The sequence below is a fragment of the Tachyglossus aculeatus genome, chromosome 21, assembly GCF_015852505.1.
Source record: "Tachyglossus aculeatus isolate mTacAcu1 chromosome 21, mTacAcu1.pri, whole genome shotgun sequence".
Taxonomy (NCBI): Eukaryota; Metazoa; Chordata; class Mammalia; order Monotremata; family Tachyglossidae; genus Tachyglossus; species Tachyglossus aculeatus.
Window position 1 is genome coordinate 40,255,041 of NC_052086.1, and position 20,582 is coordinate 40,275,622.

General features: G+C 47.7%; 1 protein-coding gene across 1 annotated transcript in view; it reads right to left on the reverse strand.

Annotated features, from left to right (window-relative positions):
* Window positions 1-20,582, reverse strand: part of SUDS3 (SDS3 homolog, SIN3A corepressor complex component) — a 79,491-nt gene that overhangs the window by 42,731 nt on the left and 16,178 nt on the right. Inside the window, exons 4-7 of the mRNA XM_038762754.1 lie at window positions 13,756-13,811; window positions 9,601-9,672; window positions 7,870-7,889; window positions 1,260-1,416 (exon numbers count right to left, since the gene is read on the reverse strand). Of these exons, the coding sequence (XP_038618682.1) occupies window positions 1,260-1,416; window positions 7,870-7,889; window positions 9,601-9,672; window positions 13,756-13,811 (305 nt within the window). The remainder of the gene's footprint in view (window positions 1-1,259; window positions 1,417-7,869; window positions 7,890-9,600; window positions 9,673-13,755; window positions 13,812-20,582) is intronic.

Genomic DNA, 20,582 nt, shown 5'->3' on the forward strand with positions numbered 1-20,582 from the left:
ATATTTGTGGAGCGCTTACTCTGTGCGGAGCACTGGACTAAGCGCTTGGGAAGTACAAATTGGCAACATATAGAGACGGTCCCTACCCAACAACCGGCTCACGGTCTAGGTTTCCTCCGGCTCGAGATAAGTACCGTTAGAAGCAGCGTGGCTCAGTGGAAGGAGCCCGGGCTTTGGAGTCAGAGGTCATGGGTTCAAATCCCGGCTCCGCCACTTGTCAGCTGGGTGACTTTGGGCAAGTCACTTCCCTTCTCTGGGCCTCGGTGACCTCATCTGGAAAATGGGGATGAAGACTGGGAGCTCCCTGGGGGACAAACTGTTCACCTTGTAACCCCCCCAGCGCTTAGATCAATGCTTTGCACATAGTAAGCGCTTAGTAAATGCCATCATTATTATTGGCTGCTCATTCATTCAGTCAGTCGTATCTGGGGAGCGCTGACTGTGTGCAGAGCACTGTACTAAGCGCTTGGCAAGTTGGCAACCCACAGAGACGATGGCTGCCCGACAACGGGCTTCACCTCCATCACCCCGGTTTGGTTTTGGGGGGGATTCTGTCGTGTGGGATGCTACTTTGGCTTTTTTTCTTCCCAGACTGAGCCCCCTCCTTCCTCTCCCCCTCGTCCCCCTCTCCATCCCCCTCATCTTACCTCCTTCCCTTCCCCACAGCACCTGTATATAATAATAATAATAATAATAATAATAATGATGGCATTTATTAAGCGCTTACTATGTGCAAAGCCCTGTTCTAAGCGCTGGGGAGGTTACAAGGTGATCACGTTGCCCCACGGCGGGGGCTCCCGGTCTTCATCCCCATTTTCCAGACGAGGTCACCGAGGCCCAGAGTAGTGAAGTGACTTGCCCCAAGGTCACCCAGCTGACAAGTGGCGGAGCCGGGATTGGAACCCATGACCTCGGACTCCAAAGCCCGGGCTCCTTCCACTGAGCCGCGCTGCTTCACCGGTACTTACCTCGAGCTGGAGAAAAGGTTCGGCGTTCCGGATCCTCTACGTATATATATTTGTACATATTTATGACTCTATTTATTCATTTTGCTTGTACATATCTATTCTATTTATTTTATTTTGTTTTAATATGTTTGGTTTTGTTCTCTGTCTCCCCCTTTTAGACCGTGAGCCCGCTGTCGGGTCGGGACCGTCTCTCGATGGTGCCGACTTGGACTTCCCAAGCGCTTCGTCCGGTGCTCTGCACACAGTAAGCGCTCAATAAATACGACTGATCGACTGATTGATTGATTTTACCTCCCGTCAGCTCCATGGTCAGCTTTTCGTTCTCAATCATCTTCTTCTTCTCCTCCAGCTCGGCGATCAGGTTCTCCTTGAGCTCCACTTTCTTGTCTTCGAACTCCTTGACGGCCGCCTTCTTCTCCTTGATGTAGTTCCTCTCCACCTGCTCCGTCTGGGGCGGGAGACGACGGGAAGCCGGAGTCGGGGGGTCCCGGGGGTCCCGGGGGTCCCGGGGGTCCGGCCGCCGCCCTTCCCCCTGCCCCCCTTCCCTCGGGCGGCGGCCGCGCGCGCCCTCGTAAAAACAGTCCTGGTATATTCCATTAGTAATAATAATAATAATAATGGCATTTATTAAGCGCTTACTACGTGCAAAGCGCTGTTCTGAGCGCTGGAGAAGTTACAAGATGATCAGGTTAATAATAATGGCATTTATTAAGCGCTTACTATGTGCAATGCACCGTTCTGAGCGCTGGGGAGGTTACAAGGTGATCAGGTTGTCCCACGGTGGTGGGGGGGCTCACGGTCTTAATTCCCATTTTCCAGATGAGGGAACTGAGGCCCAGAGAAGTGAAGTGACCTGCCCGAAGTCACACGGCTGACAAGTGGCGGAGCCGGGATTTGAACCCATGACCTCCGACTCCGAAGCCCAGGCTCTTTCCAGTGAGCCACGCTGCTTCCCCAGATAATAACGGCATTTATTAAGCGCTTACTATGTGCAAAGCACTGTTCTAAGCGCTGGGGGGGATACAAGGTGATCATGTTGTCCCACGGGGGGCTCACAGTCTTCATCCCCATTTTACAGATGAGGGAACTGAGGCCCAGAGAAGTGAAGTGACTTGCCCGAAGTCACACGGCTGACAAGTGGCGGAGCCGGGTTTTGAACCCATGACCTCTGACTCCGAAGCCCGGGCTCTTTCCACTGAGCCACGCTGCTTCCCCAAATAATAATGGCATTTATTAAGCGCTTACTATGTGCAAAGCACTGTTCTAAGCGCTGGGGGGGATACAAGGTGATCAGGTTGTCCCACAGGGGGCTCACAGTCTTCATCCCCATTTTACAGATGAGGGAACTGAGGCACAGAGAAGTTAAGTGACTTGCCCAAAGTCACACAGCTGACAAGTGGCGGAGCCAGGATTTGAACCCATGACCTCTGACTCCGAAGCCCGGGCTCTTTCCACTGAGCCACGCTGCTTCCCCAAATAATAATGGCATTTATTAAGCGCTTACTCTGTGCAAAGCACCGTTCTAAGCGCTGGGGGGGGGGATGCAAGGTGATCAGGTTGTCCCACGGGGGGCTCACAGCCTTCATCCCCATTTTACAGATGAGGGAACTGAGGCCCAGAGAAGCGAAGTGACTTGCCCAGAGTCACACAGCTAATTGGCGGAGTCGGGATTTGAACCCATGACCTCCGACTCCAAAGCCCGGGCTCTTTCCCACTGAGCCACGCTGCTTCTCTACATTCATCATCAATCGCATTTATTGAGCGCTTACTGTGTGCAGAGCACTGTACTAAGCGCTTACAAGCGCTCGCTCGCACTTACTGAGCGCTTACTTAGCGCTGGACTCAGCGCGGGGAACGTAATAATAGTAACGACGGCAATTTGTTAGGCGCTTACTAGGTGCCAGGCACTGTTCTAAGCGCTGCGGGGGGGACACAAGAGAAGCGGCGTGGCTCAGGGGAAAGAGCCCAGGCTTGGGAGTCGGGATCAATCAATCAATCGTATTTATTGAGCGCTTACTGCGTGCAGAGCACTGGACTAAGCGCTTGGGAAGTACAGGTTAGCAACGTATAGTCGGGAGTCATTCATTCATTCAATGGCATTTATTGAGCGCTTACTGTGGGCAGGGCACTGGACTAAGCGCTTGGGAAGTCCAAGTTGGCAACGTATAGGCGGAAGTCATTCATTCATTCATTCAACAGCATTTATTGAGCGCTTACTGTGTGCAGAGCACTGGACTAAGCGCTTGGGAAGTATAGGTTGGCAACGTATAGTCGGAAGTCATTCATTCATCCAATGGCATTTATTGAGCGCTTACTGTGGGCAGGGCACTGGACTAAGCGCTTGGGAAGTCCAAGTTGGCAACGTATAGGCGGAAGTCATTCATTCATTCATTCATTCAACAGCATTTATTGAGCGCTTACTGTGTGCAGAGCACTGGACTAAGCGCTTGGGAAGTCCAAGTTGGCAACATATAGGGACGGTCCCTACCCGACAGTGGGCCCACAGTCTAGAAGAAAAAAGCAAGAAGTCATGGGTTCGAATTCCAGCTCCACCAACTGTCAGCTGTGCGACCTCGGGCAAGCCACTTCACTTCTCTGGGCCTCAGTTCCCTCATCTGGAAAATGGGGATGAAGACGGCGAGCCTCACGTGGGACAACCTGATCACCTTGTATCCTCCCCGGCGCTTAGAACAGTGCTTTGCACCTAGTAGGCGCTTAACAAATGCTATTGCTATTATTATTTACTGAGCGCTGGACTAAGCGCTTGAAAAGTAATAATAATAAGGGTGGCATTTGTTAAGTGCTTACTAGGTGCCAAACACTGTTCTAAACACTTAAGTGCTCAATAAATACGACTGATGATGACAGAGGGGATACAAGAGAAGCGGCGTGGCTCAATGGAAAGAGCACGGGTTTGGGAGTCAGAGGTCGTGGGTTCAAATCCCGGCTCCGCCAATTGTCAGCTGTGTGACCTTGGGCAAGCCACTTAACTTCTCTGTGCCTCAGTTCCCTCCTCTGCAAAATGGGGACGAAGACTGTGAGCCTCATGTGGGACAACCCGCTTACCTTGTATCTCCCCCAGCATTTAGAACAGTGCTTGGCACATAGTAAGCGCTTAACAAATGCCATCATCATTATTATTATTATTATTACATGGTGATCAGGTTGTCCCACGGGGGGGCTCCCAGTCTTCATCCCCATTTTCCAGATGAGGGAACCGAGGCCCAGAGAAGTGAAGCGACTTGCCCACAGTCGCCCAGCTGACAGGTGGCGGAGCCGGGATTAGAACCCACGACTTTCCCCTCTCTCCACTGAGCCCCGCTGCTTCTCTTTTCGGCAACGGACAGATAGTCCCTACCCAACGACGGGCTCGCAGTCTAGTATTTGTTAAGCGCTTACTACGTGCCAGGCACTGTACTGAGCGCTGGGGTGGATTCAAAGCACATGGGGTTGGACCCAGTCCCTGTCACCCGTGGGGCTCACGGTCCTCATCCCCATTTTCAATCAGTCAATCAATCAATCGGATTTATTGAGCGCTTACTGTGTGCAGAGCACTGTACTAAGCGCTTGGGAAGTACAAGTTGGCAACATGTAGAGACGGTCCCTACCCAACAGTGGGCTCACAGTCTACCGAGGAGGGAGCCGAGGAGGCCCCGGGAAGTGAAGCGACTTGCCCAAGGTCCCACGGCGGACACGGGGCGGAGCCGGGATTAGAACCCACGACCTCTTCTAGACTGCGAGCCCACTGTTGGGTAGGGACCGGCTCTAGATGTTGCCGACTTGGACTTCCCGGGCGCTTAGTCCAGTGCTCTGCACACAGTAAGCGCTCAATAAATACGATTGATGATGATGATACATATTTATTACTCTATTTATTTATTTATTTTACTTGTACATATCTATCCTATTTATTTTGTTAATATGTTTTGTTTCGTTCTCTGCCTCCCCCTTCTAGACTGTGAGCCCACTGTTGGGTAGGGACCGGCTCTAGATGTTGCCGACTTGGACTTCCCGGGCGCTTAGTCCAGTGCTCTGCACACAGTAAGCGCTCAATAAATACGATTGATGATGATGATACATATTTATTACTCTATTTATTTATTTTACTTGTACATATCTATCCTATTTATTTTGTTAATATGTTTTGTTTCGTTCTCTGTCTCCCCCTTCTAGACTGCGAGCCCACTGCTGGGTAGGGACCGGCTCTAGATGTTGCCGACTTGGACTTCCCGGGCGCTTAGTCCAGTGCTCTGCACACAGTAAGCGCTCAATAAATACGATTGATGATGATGATACATTATTTATTACTCTATTTATTTATTTATTTTACTTGTACACATCTATTCTATTTATTTTGTTAATATGTTTTGTTTCGTTCTCTGTCTCCCCCTTCTAGACTGTGAGCCCACTGTTGGGTAGGGACCGGCTCTAGATGTTGCCGACTTGGACTTCCCGGGCGCTTAGTCCAGTGCTCTGCACACAGTAAGCGCTCAATAAATACGATTGATGATGATGATACATATTTATTACTCTATTCATTTATTTTACTTGTACATATCTATCCTATTTATTTTGTTAATATGTTTTGTTTCGTTCTCTGTCTCCCCCTTCTAGACTGTGAGCCCACTGCTGGGTAGGGACCGGCTCTAGATGTTGCCGACTTGGACTTCCCGGGCGCTTAGTCCAGTGCTCTGCACACAGTAAGCGCTCAATAAATACGATTGATGATGATGATACATATTTATTACTCTATTTATTTATTTATTTTACTTGTACACATCTATTCTATTTATTTTGTTAATATGTTTTGTTTCGTTCTCTGTCTCCCCCTTCTAGACTGCGAGCCCACTGTTGGGTAGGGACCGGCTCTAGATGTTGCCGACTTGGACTTCCCGGGCGCTTAGTCCAGTGCTCTGCACACAGTAAGCGCTCAATAAATACGATTGATGATGACGATACATATTTATTACTCTATTTATTTATTTTACTTGTACATATCTATCCTATTTATTTTGTTAATATGTTTTGTTTCGTTCTCTGTCTCCCCCTTCTAGCCTGTGAGCCCGCTGTTGGGTAGGGACCGGCTCTAGATGTTGCCGACTTGGACTTCCCGGGCGCTTAGTCCAGTGCTCTGCACACAGTAAGCGCTCAATAAATATGATTGATGATGACGATACATATTTATTACTCTATTCATTTATTTTACTTGTACATATCTATCCTATTAATTTTGTTAATATGTTTTGTTTCGTTCTCTGTCTCCCCCTTCTAGACTGTGAGCCCGCTGTGGGGTAGGGACCGGCTCTAGATGTTGCCGACTTGGACTTCCCGGGCGCTTAGTCCAGTGCTCTGCACACAGTAAGCGCTCAATAAATATGATTGATGATGACGATACATATTTATTACTCTATTTATTTATTTTACTTGTACATATCTATCCTATTTATTTTGTTAATATGTTTTGTTTCGTTCTCTGTCTCCCCCTTCTAGACTGTGAGCCCGCTGTTGGGTAGGGACCGGCTCTAGATGTTGCCGACTTGGACTTCCCGGGCGCTTAGTCCAGTGCTCTGCACACAGTAAGCGCTCAATAAGTACGATTGATTGATTGATTGATTGTTTAGACTCCCAGGGCCGGGCTCTACCCACTAGGCCACGCCGCTCCCCAGTGCTCCGGACGCAGTAAGCGCTCGCCTGCCTCCACGTTTTATTTTGTCGTCTAGCCTGTGAGCCCGTTGTCGGGTCTCGATCTGCTGCCGACTTGGCCTCCCCGGGCGCTTAGTCCAGTGCTCTGCGCACAGTAAGCACTCAATAAGTACGACTGCATGACCAAACACGGCTGACTGACGTGTCGATTGCCCGCCGTCCCGGGGAGCGGCAGGTGCCGTGCTCGGAGGGGCCCGAATCAATCAATCAATCAATCAATCGTATATATTGAGCACTTACTATGTGCAGAGCACTGTACTAAGCGCTTGGGAAGTACAAATTGGCAACACACAGAGACAGTCTATGCCCGAATGCCACCCTTGGCCAACGAACCCACAAGGGAACGCAAGAAAAAACCCCCAAAGGTTCCTTCCGGGAGGCCTGAACGGTAATAATAACAATAACGATGGCATTTATTATAAAAATCCATCCCCCACCTGAGAGGAAAGCTTCCCCTCAGATTTTGGGGTATTTTTTTTTTTCCAAGCTTCATTAAGGGAAGGGAACTTCCCTGTCGGAAAGCCATTCGCGGTCATCCTTTGTCCATTAATTCTGTTCTTGTCGGGTCACAGTTGAACGTTATCGACACCGTCTATCTGGAGTCTGTTTCGGAATATTAAGTCCTTAAATACTGACTGATGAGTGGGAGGATAAAGTCAGGAAATCTGGGGGCATGAGGGAATGTCCAACGTGTTCAGGATGAAATTTTCCAGCTAAAAGGAGAATTGGCTCCATGGCAAGTTTGATATTAAAACACTTAGAACAGAGGTAGTGACGGTGAAGGATCTTCAATACAAATTTTGTATTTTCCTCTCTTTTAGACTGTGAGCCCACTGTTGGGTAGGGACTGTCTCTGTGTGTTGCCAATTTGTGCTTCCCAAGCGCTTAGCACAGTGCTCTGCACATAGTAAGCGCTCAATAAATACGATTGATGATGATGATGATGATGATTAAGCGCTTACTATGTGCCAAGCACTGTTCTAAGCGCTGGGGAGGTTACAAGGTGATCAAGTTGGCCCACGGGGCGCTCACAGTCTTCATCCCTTTAACAGATGAGGGAACTGAGGCCCAGAGAAGTGACGTGACTTGCCCAAAGTCACCCAGCTGACAAGTGGCGGGGCCGGGATTCGAACCCATGACCTCGGACTCCAAAGCCCGGGCTCTTTCCACTGAGCCACGCTGCTTCAACGGTACTTACCTCGAGCTGGAGAAAGAGTTCTGCAAGAGAAAAAGCGGACAGTCAGCGGGGGCCCCTCTGCGTCACCTCCCCACCCAAGCCGGACGCCAAATTCCCAAATTCCCGAATTCCCACAGCCGCTGTTCTTGGAGATAATACTGATAATAATGATAATGACGGCATTTGTTAAGCGCTTACTATGTGCCGAGCACTGTTCTAATAATAATAATAATAACGATAGCATTTATTAAGCACTTACTATGTGCAAAGCGCTGGGGAGGTACTTGTACTGTCCTTCCCAAGCGCTTAGTACAGTGCTCTGCACACAGTAAGCGCTCAATAAATACGATTGATTGATTGATTGCAAAGCGCTGGGGAGGTTACGAGGTGATCAGGTTGTCCCACGGGGGGCTCCCAGTCTTCATCCCCATTTTCCACATGAGGTCACTGAGGCCCAGAGAATAATAATAATGGCATGTATTAAGCGCTTACTATGTGCAAAGCACTGTTCTAAGTGCTGGGGAGGTTACGAGGTGATCGGGTTGTCCCACGGGGGGCTCCCAGTCTTCATCCCCATTTTCCAGATGAGGGAACTGAGGCCCAGAGAATAATAATAATGATAATGATGGCATTTATTAAGCGCTATGTGCAAAGCACTGTTCTAAGCGCTGAGGAGGTTACGAGGTGATCGGGTTGTCCCACGGGGGGCTCCCAGTCTTCATCCCCATTTTCCACATGAGGTCACTGAGGCCCAGAGAATAATAACAATGATAACGATGGCATGTATTAAGCGCTTACTATGTGCAAAGCACTGTTCTAAGCGCTGGGGAGGTTATGAGGTGATCAGGTTGTCCCACGGGGGGCTCACAGTCTTCATCCCCATTTTCCAGATGAGGCCACTGAGGCCCAGAGAGTAATAATAATGGTAACGATGGCATTTATTAAGCGCTTACTATGTGCAAAGCACTGTTCTAAGCGCTGGGGAGGTTACGAAGTGATCAGGTTGTCCCACGGGGGGCTCCCAGTCTTCATCCCCATTTTCCACATGAGGCCACTGAGGCCCAGAGAATAATAATAATAATGATAATGATGGCATGTATTAAGCGCTTACTATGTGCAAAGCACTGTTCTAAGCGCTGGGGAGGTTACAAGGTGATCAAGTTGTCCCACGGGGGGCTCCCAGTCTTCATCCCCATTTTCCAGATGAGGCCACTGAGGCCCAGAGAATAATAATAATGATAATGATGGCATTTATTAAGCACTTACTACGTGCAAAGCACTGTTCTAAGCGCTGGGGAGGTTACAAGGTGATCGGGTTGTCCCACGGGGGGCTCCCAGTCTTCATCCCCATTTTCCAGATGAGGCCACTGAGGCCCAGAGAACAAGAATAATGCCATGTATTAAGCGCTTACTATGTGCAAAGCACCGTTCTAAGCGCCGGGGAGGTTACAAGGTGATCAGGTTGTCCCACGGGGGGCTCACAGTCTTCACCCCCCTTTTACAGATGAGGTAACTGAGGCCCAGAGAAGCGAAGCGGCTGGCCCAAGGTCACCCAGCTGACAAGGGGCAGAGCCGGGATTAGAACCCACGATCTCCGACTCCCAAGCCCGGGCTCTTTCCGCTGAGCCCCGCTGCTTCTCGGAGAAGCGGATGCTTCCGCCGGGAGACTTTCCAGGCGATAGAGCGGGGGGGGGGGGGCGGCGGGAGGGAGAGGGACTGGGGGAGACGCCCCGAGGGGCTCCGTTGGCTTACCGGCGTTCCGGATCCTCTCTTTATACTGCTGGTCTAGCTTCTTCATTCGCTTCTGATATTCCTGCAGCGTGCCTGGAGGGGACCGTTTCATAATTAGCATGATTATTCTTAATAATAATGATCAATCAATCAATCATATTTATTGAGCACTTACTGTGTGCAGAGCACTGGACTAAGCGCTTGGGAAGGACAAGCTGGCAACATCTAGAGACGGTCCCTACCCAACAGCGGGCTCACAGTCTAGAAGACAGCGGGCTCACAGTCTAGATGACATTTATTAAGCGCTTACTATGTGCAAAGCACTGTTCTAAGCGCTGAGCACTGCTCTAAGCGCTGCTGCTCTGGTCATTCATCATACCGAGAGTTCTCCTTATTGTTATTGTTTTTCATAACGACGGCAGCACTTGTTAAGCGCTTACTCTGTGCAAAGCGCTGTTCTAAGACCTGGGGTAGTTCATCAATCAATCAATCAATCAATCATATTTATTGAGCGCTTACTGTGTGCAGAGCACTGGACTAAGCGCTTGGGAAGTACAAGTTGGCAACATATAGAGACAGTCCCTACCCAACAGCGGGCTCACAGCCTAGAAGGGGGAGACAGAGAACAAAACCAAACATACTAACAAAATAATATAAATAGAATAGATATGTACAGGCAAAATAAATAAATAAATAAATAAATAGAGTAATAAAATAAATAAAAAGAGTAATAAAATAAATAGAGTAATAAAAATAAATAGAGTAATAGAGTAATAAATAGTTCATCAGGTTAGACTCAGTCCCTGTCTGTCTCAGGATAATAATAATAGGAATAATAATAATAATAACAGCACTTGTTAAGCGCTTACTCTGCGCAAAGCACCGTCCTAAGAGCTGGGGTAGTTCATCAGGTTGGACACAGTCCCTGTCTCAGGATAATGATAATAATAATAATAATAATAATTATAATCATAATTATAGTTCCTGCCCATCTCAAGATAATAATAACAATAATAGCATTTGTGATGCGCTTACTCTGTGCAAAGCACTGCTCTAAGAGCTGGGGTAGTTCATCAGGTTGGACTCAGTCCCTGTCTGTCTCAGGATAATAATAATAATCATCATCATTGTAGTATAATTATAGTCCCTGTCCATCTCAGGATAATAATAACAATAATAATAGTATTTGTTAAGCGCTTACTCTGTGCAAAGCACTGTTCTAAGAGCTGGGGTAGTTCATCAGCTTGGACTCAGTCCCTGTCTGTCTCAGGATAATAATAATGATAATAACAATAATAATAATAGTATAATTATAGTCCCTGTCCATCTCAGGATAATAATAATAATAATAATAATAGTATTTGTTAAGCGCTTACTCTGTGCAAAGCACTGTTCTAAGAGCTGGAGTAGCTCATCAGCTTGGACACAGTCCCTGTTTGTCTCAGGATAATAATAATAATAATAACAATAATAATAATAGTATAATTATAGTCCCTGTCCATCTCAGTATAATAATAATAATAACAGTATTTATTAAGTGCTTGCTCTGTGCAAAGCACTGTTCTAAAAACTGAGGTAGTTCATCAGGTTGGACACAGTCCCTGTCTGCCTCAGAATGATAATAATAATTGTAATATATACTACTATATAATAATCAATGTTAATAATAGTGTAGTTCATATTATATTATATTGATTATTGCTTTTATAGCATCTGTTAAGCGCTTGCTCTGTGCAAAGCACCGTTCTAAAAACTGAGGTAGTTCATCAGGTTGGACACAGTCCCTGTCTGACTCAGGATAATGATGATAACAATACTGATAATTATAGTATTTGTTAAGCGCTTACTACATGCCAGGCACCGTTCTAAGCGCTGGGGAGGATACAAGGTGACCAGGTTGTCCCCCGTGGGGCTCACAGGCTTCATCCTCATTCTCCAGATGAGGGAACTGAGGCAGAGAGAAGTGAAGTGACTGGCACATTGTCACACAGCAAAAACGTGGCGGAGCCGAAATTAGAATAATTCTGGTATGTGTTAAGCGCTTACTAGAAGCCGGGCACTGTACTAAGCACTGGGGTGGATACAAGTAAATTGGGTTGGACCCAATCCCTGTCCAATAGGGGGCTCAAAGTCTTAATCCCTATTTTACAGATTAGGAAACTGAGGCCCAGAGAAGTGAAGTGACTCGCCCAAAGCCACCCAGCAGACAAGGGGCAGAGCTGGGATTAGAACCCATGACCGTCTGACTCCCAAGCCTGGGCTCCAGTAGTAGTAATAATAATAGTAATCATATAACATATGGTAATTAATATTATTATTATTATATATTTAATACAGGACATATTTTATAAATAATATTTATTATTATTTAATGCCATATATTATTGATATAATACTATTATTACTATTATTATACTTGTTAAGTGCTTAATAATTAATTATTTAATGATGGTATTTATTTCTTAAGCACTTACTCTGTGCCAAGCATTGCTCTCAGCGCTGGGGGGGGGGAATACAAGGTGATCAGGTTGTCCCCCGTGGGGCTCCCAGTCTTCACCCCCATTTTACAGACAAGGGAATTGAGGCCCGGGGAAGTGAGGTGACTTGCCCAAAGTCACCCAGCTGACAAGCGGCGGAGCCAGGATTAGAACCCACAACCTCTGACTCCCGAGCCCGGGCTCTTTCCGCTAAGCCACGCTGCTCCTCAATGATCAATAGCCCACTGTTGGGTAGGGACCGTCTCTCTATGTTGCCAACTTGGACTTCCCAAGCGCTTAGTACAGTGCTCTGCACACAGTAAGCGCTCAATAAATACGATCGAATGAATGAATCAATCAATAAATACGAACGAATGAAGTGGCAGAGCCGGGATTAGAACCCAAGACCTCCTGACTCCAAAGCCCGGGCTCTCTCCACTGAGCCAAGCTGTAGCCACCACAGCGCTTGGCACATAGTAAGCGCTTAACACCTACCATAGGGAAGCAGCGTGGCTCAGTGGAAAGAGCCAGGGCTTTGGAGTCCGAGGTCATGGGTTCAAATCCCGGCTCCGCCAACTGTCACCTGCGGGACTTTGGGCAAGTCACTTCACTTTTCTGGGCCTCAGTTCCCTCATCTGGAAATTGGGGGTTAAAACTGTGAGCCCCCCCCGTGGGACAACCTGATCACCTTGTAACCTCCCCAGCGCTTAGAACAGTGCTTTGCACATAGTAAGTGCTTAACAAATGCCACTATTATTATTATTATTATTACTACCATTATTATTATTCTCTGTGCCTCAGTTACCTCATCTGTAAAATGGGGATTAAAACTGTGAGCCCCCCGAGGGACAACCTGATCACCTTGTAACCTCCCCAGCGCTTAGAACAGTGCTTTCCACATAGTAAGTGCTTAACAAATGCCACTATTATTATTATTATTACTACCATTATTATTATTCTCTGTGCCTCAGTTAACTCACCTGGAAAACGGGGATAAAAACGGTGAGCCCCCCGTGGGACAACCTGATCACCTTGTAACCTCCCCAGCGCTTAGAACAGTGCTTTGCACATAGTAAGTGCTTAACAAATGCCACTATTATTATTATTATTATTACTACCATTATTATTATTCTCTGTGCCTCAGTTACCTCACCTGGGAAACGGGGATAAAAACGGTGAGCCCCCCGTGGGACAACCTGATCACCTTGTAACCTCCCCAGCGCTTAGAACAGTGCTCTGCACATAGTAAGTGCTTAACAAATGCCACTATTATTATTATTATTATTACTACCATTATTATTATTCTCTGTGCCTCAGTTACCTCATCTGGAAAATGGGGATTAAAACTGTGAGCCCCCCGAGGGACAACCTGATCACCTTGGAACCTCCCCAGCGCTTAGAACAGTGCTTGGCACATAGTAAGTGCTTAACAAATGCCACTATTATTATTATTATTATTATTATTATTACTACCATTATTATTATTCTCTGTGCCTCAGTTACCTCACCTGGAAAATGGGGATAAAAACTGTGAGCCCCCCGTGGGACAACCTGATCACCTTGGAACCTCCCCAGCGCTTAGAACGGTGCTTGGCACATTGTAAGCACTTAACGAATACCAGCGTTAGTATTACTAGTCATTATTAATATCAATAATAATATTGATTAATTATTAATAGCAATAACCAAGTCCACCCACCTTCCTGCAGCTGATGCAGTTGCCTCTTGAGCGTGGCCAGTTTGTCCTGGTACATCCTGCGGAGACATTGCAGAGGCAGAGAAGGAGAGAGAGAAATAAAACCACTCGGGAAGAAGGAAGGAGCCGCGCGGGGCGGTTAGTTGGCAGTCCGTGCTATTTACTGAGCGTTCCCTCGGACCAAAGCGCTTGGGAGAGCACGCCGCGGCGGAGTTGGCACGCACGATCCCCGCCCGTGAGCTTGCCGAGCGCTTACTGTACGCCGAGCACTGCAGAGAAGCAGCGTGGCTCAGTGGAAAGAGCCCGGGCTTTGGAGTCCGAGGTCGTGGGTTCAAATCCCGGCTCCGCCAACTGTCAGCTGGGTGACTTTGGCTGAGTCACTTCACTTCTCTGGGCCTCAGTGACCTCATCTGTCAAATGGGGATGAAGACTGTGAGCCCCAAGCGGGACAACCTGATCACCTTGTATCCTCCCCAGCGCTTAGAACAGTGCTTGGCACGTAGTAAGCGCTTACAAATGCCGTCATTGTTATTATTATTATCATTATTATTAGCCGCTTGGGAGAGGACGCTACAACAGAGGTGGAAGACATATAATATTAAGCGCTTACTATGTGCAAAGCACTGTTCTAAGCGCTGGGGAGGTTCCAAGGTGATCAGGTTGTCCCGCGGGGGGCTCACAGTCTTCACCCCCATTTTCCAGGTGAGGGAACTGAGGCCCAGAGAAGTAAAGTGACTCGCCCCAAGCCACCCAGCTGACGGTTGGCGGAGCCGGGATTTGAACCCACGACCTCTGACTCCAAAGCCCGGGCTCTTTCCACTGAGCCACGCTGCTTCTCATTCCCCGCATATAATGAGCTGACAGTCTAGTAGGGGAGAGAGACGTCCATCGGTCAATCAATCAACGGTGTGTGGGCGCTTACTGTGCGCAGTACATTGTGCTAAGCTCTCGGGAGAGCACAATGCAAGAGAATGAACAGACACGAACGTTCCTGCCCGGAATGAGCATCCAGTCTATAATAATAATAATACTACTGATGGCACTTATTAAGTGCTTACTATGTGCAAAGCACTGTTCTAAGCGCTGGGGAGGCTACAAGGTGATCAGGTTGTCCCAAGGGGGGCTCACAGTCTTAATCCCCATTTTCCAGATGAGGTCACTGAGGCCCAGAGACGTGAAGTGACTCGCCCAAAGTCACGCAGCTGACAACTGGCGGAGCCGGGATTTGAACCCATGACCTCTGACTCCCGAGCCCGGGCTCTTTCCACTGAGCCACGCTGCTTCTCCAGCGGGAGACAGCCCTTAATGTATGGAATTGGTTAAACAGGCTCTAAAATCATCAAATAAAGTAATTTCATTCATCCATTCATTCAGTCGTATTTATTGAGCGCTTACTGTGTGCAGAGCACTGGACTAAGCGCTTAATTCCAGAAGGCCGCAGGGGATACCTGCCCCCCGCCAGACCCTGAGATTGCCGGGGTCCGTCACGGAGAGGGCTCGGGGCCTGGGTTCTAATGCTGCGGTCATCCAGCGTGGCTCAGTGGAAAGAGCCCGGGCTTTGGAGTCAGAGGTCCTGGGTTCAAATCCCGGCTCCGCCACTTGTCAGCTGGGTGACTTTGGGCAAGTCACTTCACTTCTCTGGGCCTCAGTTCCCTCATCTGGAAAATGGGGATGAAGACTGGGAGCCCCCGCGTGGGACAACCTGATCACCTTGTAACCTCCACAGCGCTTAGAACAGTGCTTGGCACATAGTTAGCGCTTAATACCAACATTATTATTATTATTATTATCCTCTCAGCCACGGTGAGATGAGTTTATTGCTTATTGTTGTACTGTCCTCTCCCCGGGGCTTAGTACAGTGCTCTCTGCGCACGGTAAGTGCTCAATAAATACTCCTGCAAAAAATGGATGTTCCTAAAGACCTCTCCCAACTGCAGGCCAGGAGCTAGACCTGAACTCCCAAACGTCACATCAGGCACGCGGGGTGATAATAATAATAACAATGATATAATATAATATAATATAATATGATATATGGTATGATATGATATGATATAATTAATATAATGCAATGTAATATAACGTGATATAATTAATATAATGTAATATAATATAATATAACATAATTAATACAATGTAATGTAATGTAATATAATTAATATAATGTAATATGCTATAATATGATATAATATAATTAATGTAATGTAATATGATATCATATAATTAATATAATGTAGTATGATATATAATATTATAATAGCACCTGAATATGTGTATATATATTTGTACATATTCATTACTCAATTTATTTATTTATTTTACTTGTACATATCTATTCTATTTATTTTATTTTGTTAATATGTGTGGTTTTGTTCTCTGTCTCCCCCTTTTAGACTGTGAGCCCACTGTTGGGTAGGGACTGCCTCTATATGTTGCCAACTTGTACTTCCCAAGCGCTTAGTCCAGTGCTCTGCACACAGTAAGCGCTCAATAAATACGATTGATGATGATGATGATTACTCAATTTATTTATTTATTTTACTTGTACATATCCATTCTATTTATTTTATCTTGTTAATATGTTTGGTTTTGTTCTCTGTCTCCCCCTTCTAGTCCGTGAGCCCACTGTTGGGTAGGGACCGTCTCTAGATGTTGCCAACTTGGACTTCCCAAGCGCTTAGTACAGTGCTCTGCACACAGTAAGCGCTCAATAAATACGATTGATGATGATTACTCAATTTATTTATTTATTTTACTTGTACATATCTATTCTATTTATTTTATTTTGTTAATATGTTTGGTTTTGTTCTCTGTCTCCCCCTTCTAGTCTGTGAGCCCGCTGTTGGGTAGGGACCATCTCTATATGTTGCCAACTTGGACTTCCCAAGCGCTTAGTACAGTGCTCTGCACACAGTAAGCGCTCAATGGATACGATTGATTGATTGATTGATTAATGGCATTTATTAAGTGCTTACTATGTGCAAAGCACTGTTCTAAGCGCTGGATTAGATATAAGGTGATCAGGTTGTCCCCCGTGGGGCTCCCAGTCTTCATCCCCATTTTCCAGGTGAGGGAACTGAGGCCCAGAGAAGTGAAGTGACTTGCCCAAAGTCACCCAGCTGACAAGTGGCGGAGCCGGGATTGGAACCCATGACCTCTGACTCCAAAGCCCGGGCTCTTTCCATCGGGCAGCGGGGTGACGCACGGAAAATGAGAAAGCCCCGGTGGCCAAGAGGGCAGAGCCCGGGCCCGGAAGCCGGAAGGTCTTGAGTTCTAATCCCGGCCTTGTCTGCTGTGGGGCCCTGGGCAAGTCACTTCACTTCTCAGGGCCTCCTCAGCTACCTCCTCTTCTATTCCGAGAAGCAGCGTGGCTCAGTGGAAAGAGCCCGGGCTTTGGAGTCAGAGGCCATGGGTTCAAATCCCGGCTCCGCCAACTGTCAGCTGTGTGACTTTGGGCAAGTCACTTCACTTCTCTGGGCCTCAGTTTCCTCATCTGGAAAATGGAGATTAAAACTGTGAGCCCCCCGGGGGACAACCTGATCACCTTGTCACCTCCCTAGCGCTTAGACAGTGCTTGGCACATAGTAAGCGCTTAATAAATGCCATCATTATTATTATTATCATTATTATTATTATTCATTCACTCAATCGTATTTATTGAGCGCTTACGGTGTGCAGAGCACTGTACTAAGCGCTTGGGAAGTACAAGTTGGCAACATATAGAGACGGTCCCTGCCCAACAGTGGACTCACAGTCCCTCCTCTTCTATTCATTCATTCAGTCAACCGTACTTATTGAGCGTTTACTGTGTGCAGAGCACTGTACTAAGCGCTTGGGAAGTACAAATTGGCAACAGATAGAGACGGTCCCTGCCCAACAACGGGCTCGCAGTCTAGACAGGGGAGACAGACAACAAAACAAAACATGTGGACAGGTGTCAAGTCATCAGAATAAATAGAAACTAGATGATGATGATGATGATGGCATTTATTAAGCGCTTACTATGTGCAAAGCACTGTTCTAAGCGCTGGGGAGGTTACAAGGTGATCAGGTTGTCCCACGGGGGGCTCACGGTCTTCACCCCCATTTGACAGATGAGGGAACTGAGGCCCAGAGAAGTGAAGTGACTTGTGAGCCCTCTGAGGGACGGTGGTCCGACCGGATCAGCTGGACTCTCCCCCAGTGCTCAGTACAGCGCCTGGCACACAGAAGCGCTTAACAAATACCACGGTTGTCATCATTCTTAGGACCAAGAGAGAACAGACTGGAGGGAAGCAGCGTGACCTAGTAGGCGGAATCCAGGCCCGGGAAGGAGTCAGAAGGACCTGGGTTCTAATCCTGCCTCTGCCCCTTGTCTGCTGTGTGACTTTGGGCAAGTCACTTCACTTCTCTGGGCCTCGGTTCCCTCATCTGGAAAATGGGGATTAAAAGACCGTGAGCCCCCCGTGAGACAACCTGATGACCTTGTATCCCCCCCAGCGCTTAGAACAGTGCTTCGCACATAGTAAGCGCTTAACAAATGCCACCATGATCCCTCATCTGTAAAATGGGGATGAAGATTGTGAGCCCGTGGGACAACCTGATGACCCTGTATCCCCCCCAGCGCTTAAAACAGTGCTTCGCACATAGTAAGCGCTCAACAAATGCCACCATGATCCCTCATCTGTAAAATGGGGATGAAGATTGTGAGCCCGTGGGACAACCTGATGACCCTGTATCCCCCCCAGCGCTTAGAACAGGGCTTCACACATAGTAAGCGCTTAACAAATGCCACCATGGTCCCTCATCTGTAAAATGGGGGTGAAGATTGTGAGTCCGTGGGACAACCTGATGACCCTGTATCCCCCCCCCAGCGCTTAGAACAGTGCTTCGCACATAGTAAGCGCTTAACAAATGCCACCATGGTCCCTCATCTGTAAAATGGGGATGAAGATTGTGAGCCCCACGTGGGACAACCTGATGACCCTGTATCCCCCCCAGCGCTTAAAACAGTGCTTCGCACATAGTAAGCGCTTAACAAATGCCACCATGATCCCTCATCTGTAAAATGGGGATGAGGATTGTGAGCCCCACGTGGGACAACCTGATGACCCTGTATCCCCCCCCAGCGCTTAGAACAGTGCTTCGCACATAGTAAGCACTTAACAAATGAAGCAGCGTGGCACAGTGGAAAAAGCCCGGGCTTTGGAGTCAGAGGTCATGGGTTCAAATCCCAGCTCCGCCACTTGTCACCTGTGTGACTTTGGGCAAGTCACTTCACTTCTCTGGGCCTCAGTTCCCTCATCTGTAAAATGGGGATGAAGACTGTGAGCCCCGCGTGGGACAACCTGATCACCTTGTAAATTCCCCAGCGCTTAGAACAGTGCTCTGCACGTAGTAAGCGCTTAATAAATGCCATTAAAAAAAAAATCAAAAAACAAAACAAAAACAAATGCCACCATGATCCCTCATCTGTAAAATGGGGCTGAAGATTGTGAGCCCGTGGGACAACCTGATGTCCCTGTATCCCCCCCAGCGCTTAGAACAGTGCTTCGCACATAGTAAGCGCTTAACAAATGCCATCGTTATTATTATTATTATTATTCTCCGGGCCTCAGTTCCCTCAGCTGCAAAAAACGAGGAGGAAGAGTGCGAGCCCCACATCGGACGCGGACTGCGTCCGCTCTGATTAGCTTGTGTCCGCCCCAGCGCTCAGGACAGCGCCTGGCACAGAGTTAGCGCGCCAAACCGCACTGGAGAAGCAGCGTGGCTCAGCGGAAAGAGCCCGGGCTTTGGAGTCGGAGGTCATGGGTTCCAATCCCGGCTCCGCCAACCGTCCGCTGTGTGACTTGGGGCAAGTCGCAACTTCTCTGGGCCTCAGTACCTCATCTGGAAAATGGGGACGGAGACTGTGAGCCCCCCGTGGGACAACCTGATCACCTTGGAACCTCCCCAGCGCTTGGAACAGGTGCTTTGCACATAGTAAGCGCTTAAGAAATGCCATCATTATTATTATTATTATCGACCAGCACCATTTTTTAAAAATGATTGAAGAAAATTGTCCCCCCCAGCTCCCTGGCTCCCAACCCCATCACCTCCCTGGAACCGAGACTTCTAGACCGTAAGCCCACTGTCGGGCAGGGACCGTCTCTATATGTTGCCAACTTGGACTTCCCAAGCGCTTAGTACAGTGCTCTGCACACAGTAGGCGCTCAATAAATACGATTGATTGATTGATTGATTGAGAGGCGGATCGACTCTGAAATACTGTTCTTTCCTTTCTACGTAGTCTTCTTCATCGTTGGCAACTTGGCCTTCCCAAGCGCTTAGTCCAGTGCTCTGCACACAGTAGGCGCTCAATAAATACGATTGATTGATTGATTGATAGAGAGGCGGAGCGGCTCCGAAATACTCACTGTTCTTTCATTTCTACGTAGTCTTCTTCATCGTTGACAACTTGGCCTTCCCAAGCGCTTAGTCCAGTGCTCTGCACACAGAAGGCGCTCAATAAATACGATTGATTGAGAGGCGGAGCGACTCTGAAATACTCGCTGTTCTTTCATTTCTACGTAGTCTTCTTCATCGTTGACAACGTGGCCTTCCCAAGCGCTTAGTCCAGTGCTCTGCACACAGTAGGCGCTCAATAAATACGATTGATTGATTGATTGATTGATAGAGAGGCGGAGCGACTCTGAAATACTCACTGTTCTTTCATTTCTACGTAGTCTTCTTCATCGTTGACAACGTGGACTTCCCAAGCGCTTAGTCCAGTGCTCTGCACACAGTAGGCGCTCAATAAATACGATTGATTGATTGATTGATAGAGAGGCGGAGCGGCTCTGAAATACTGT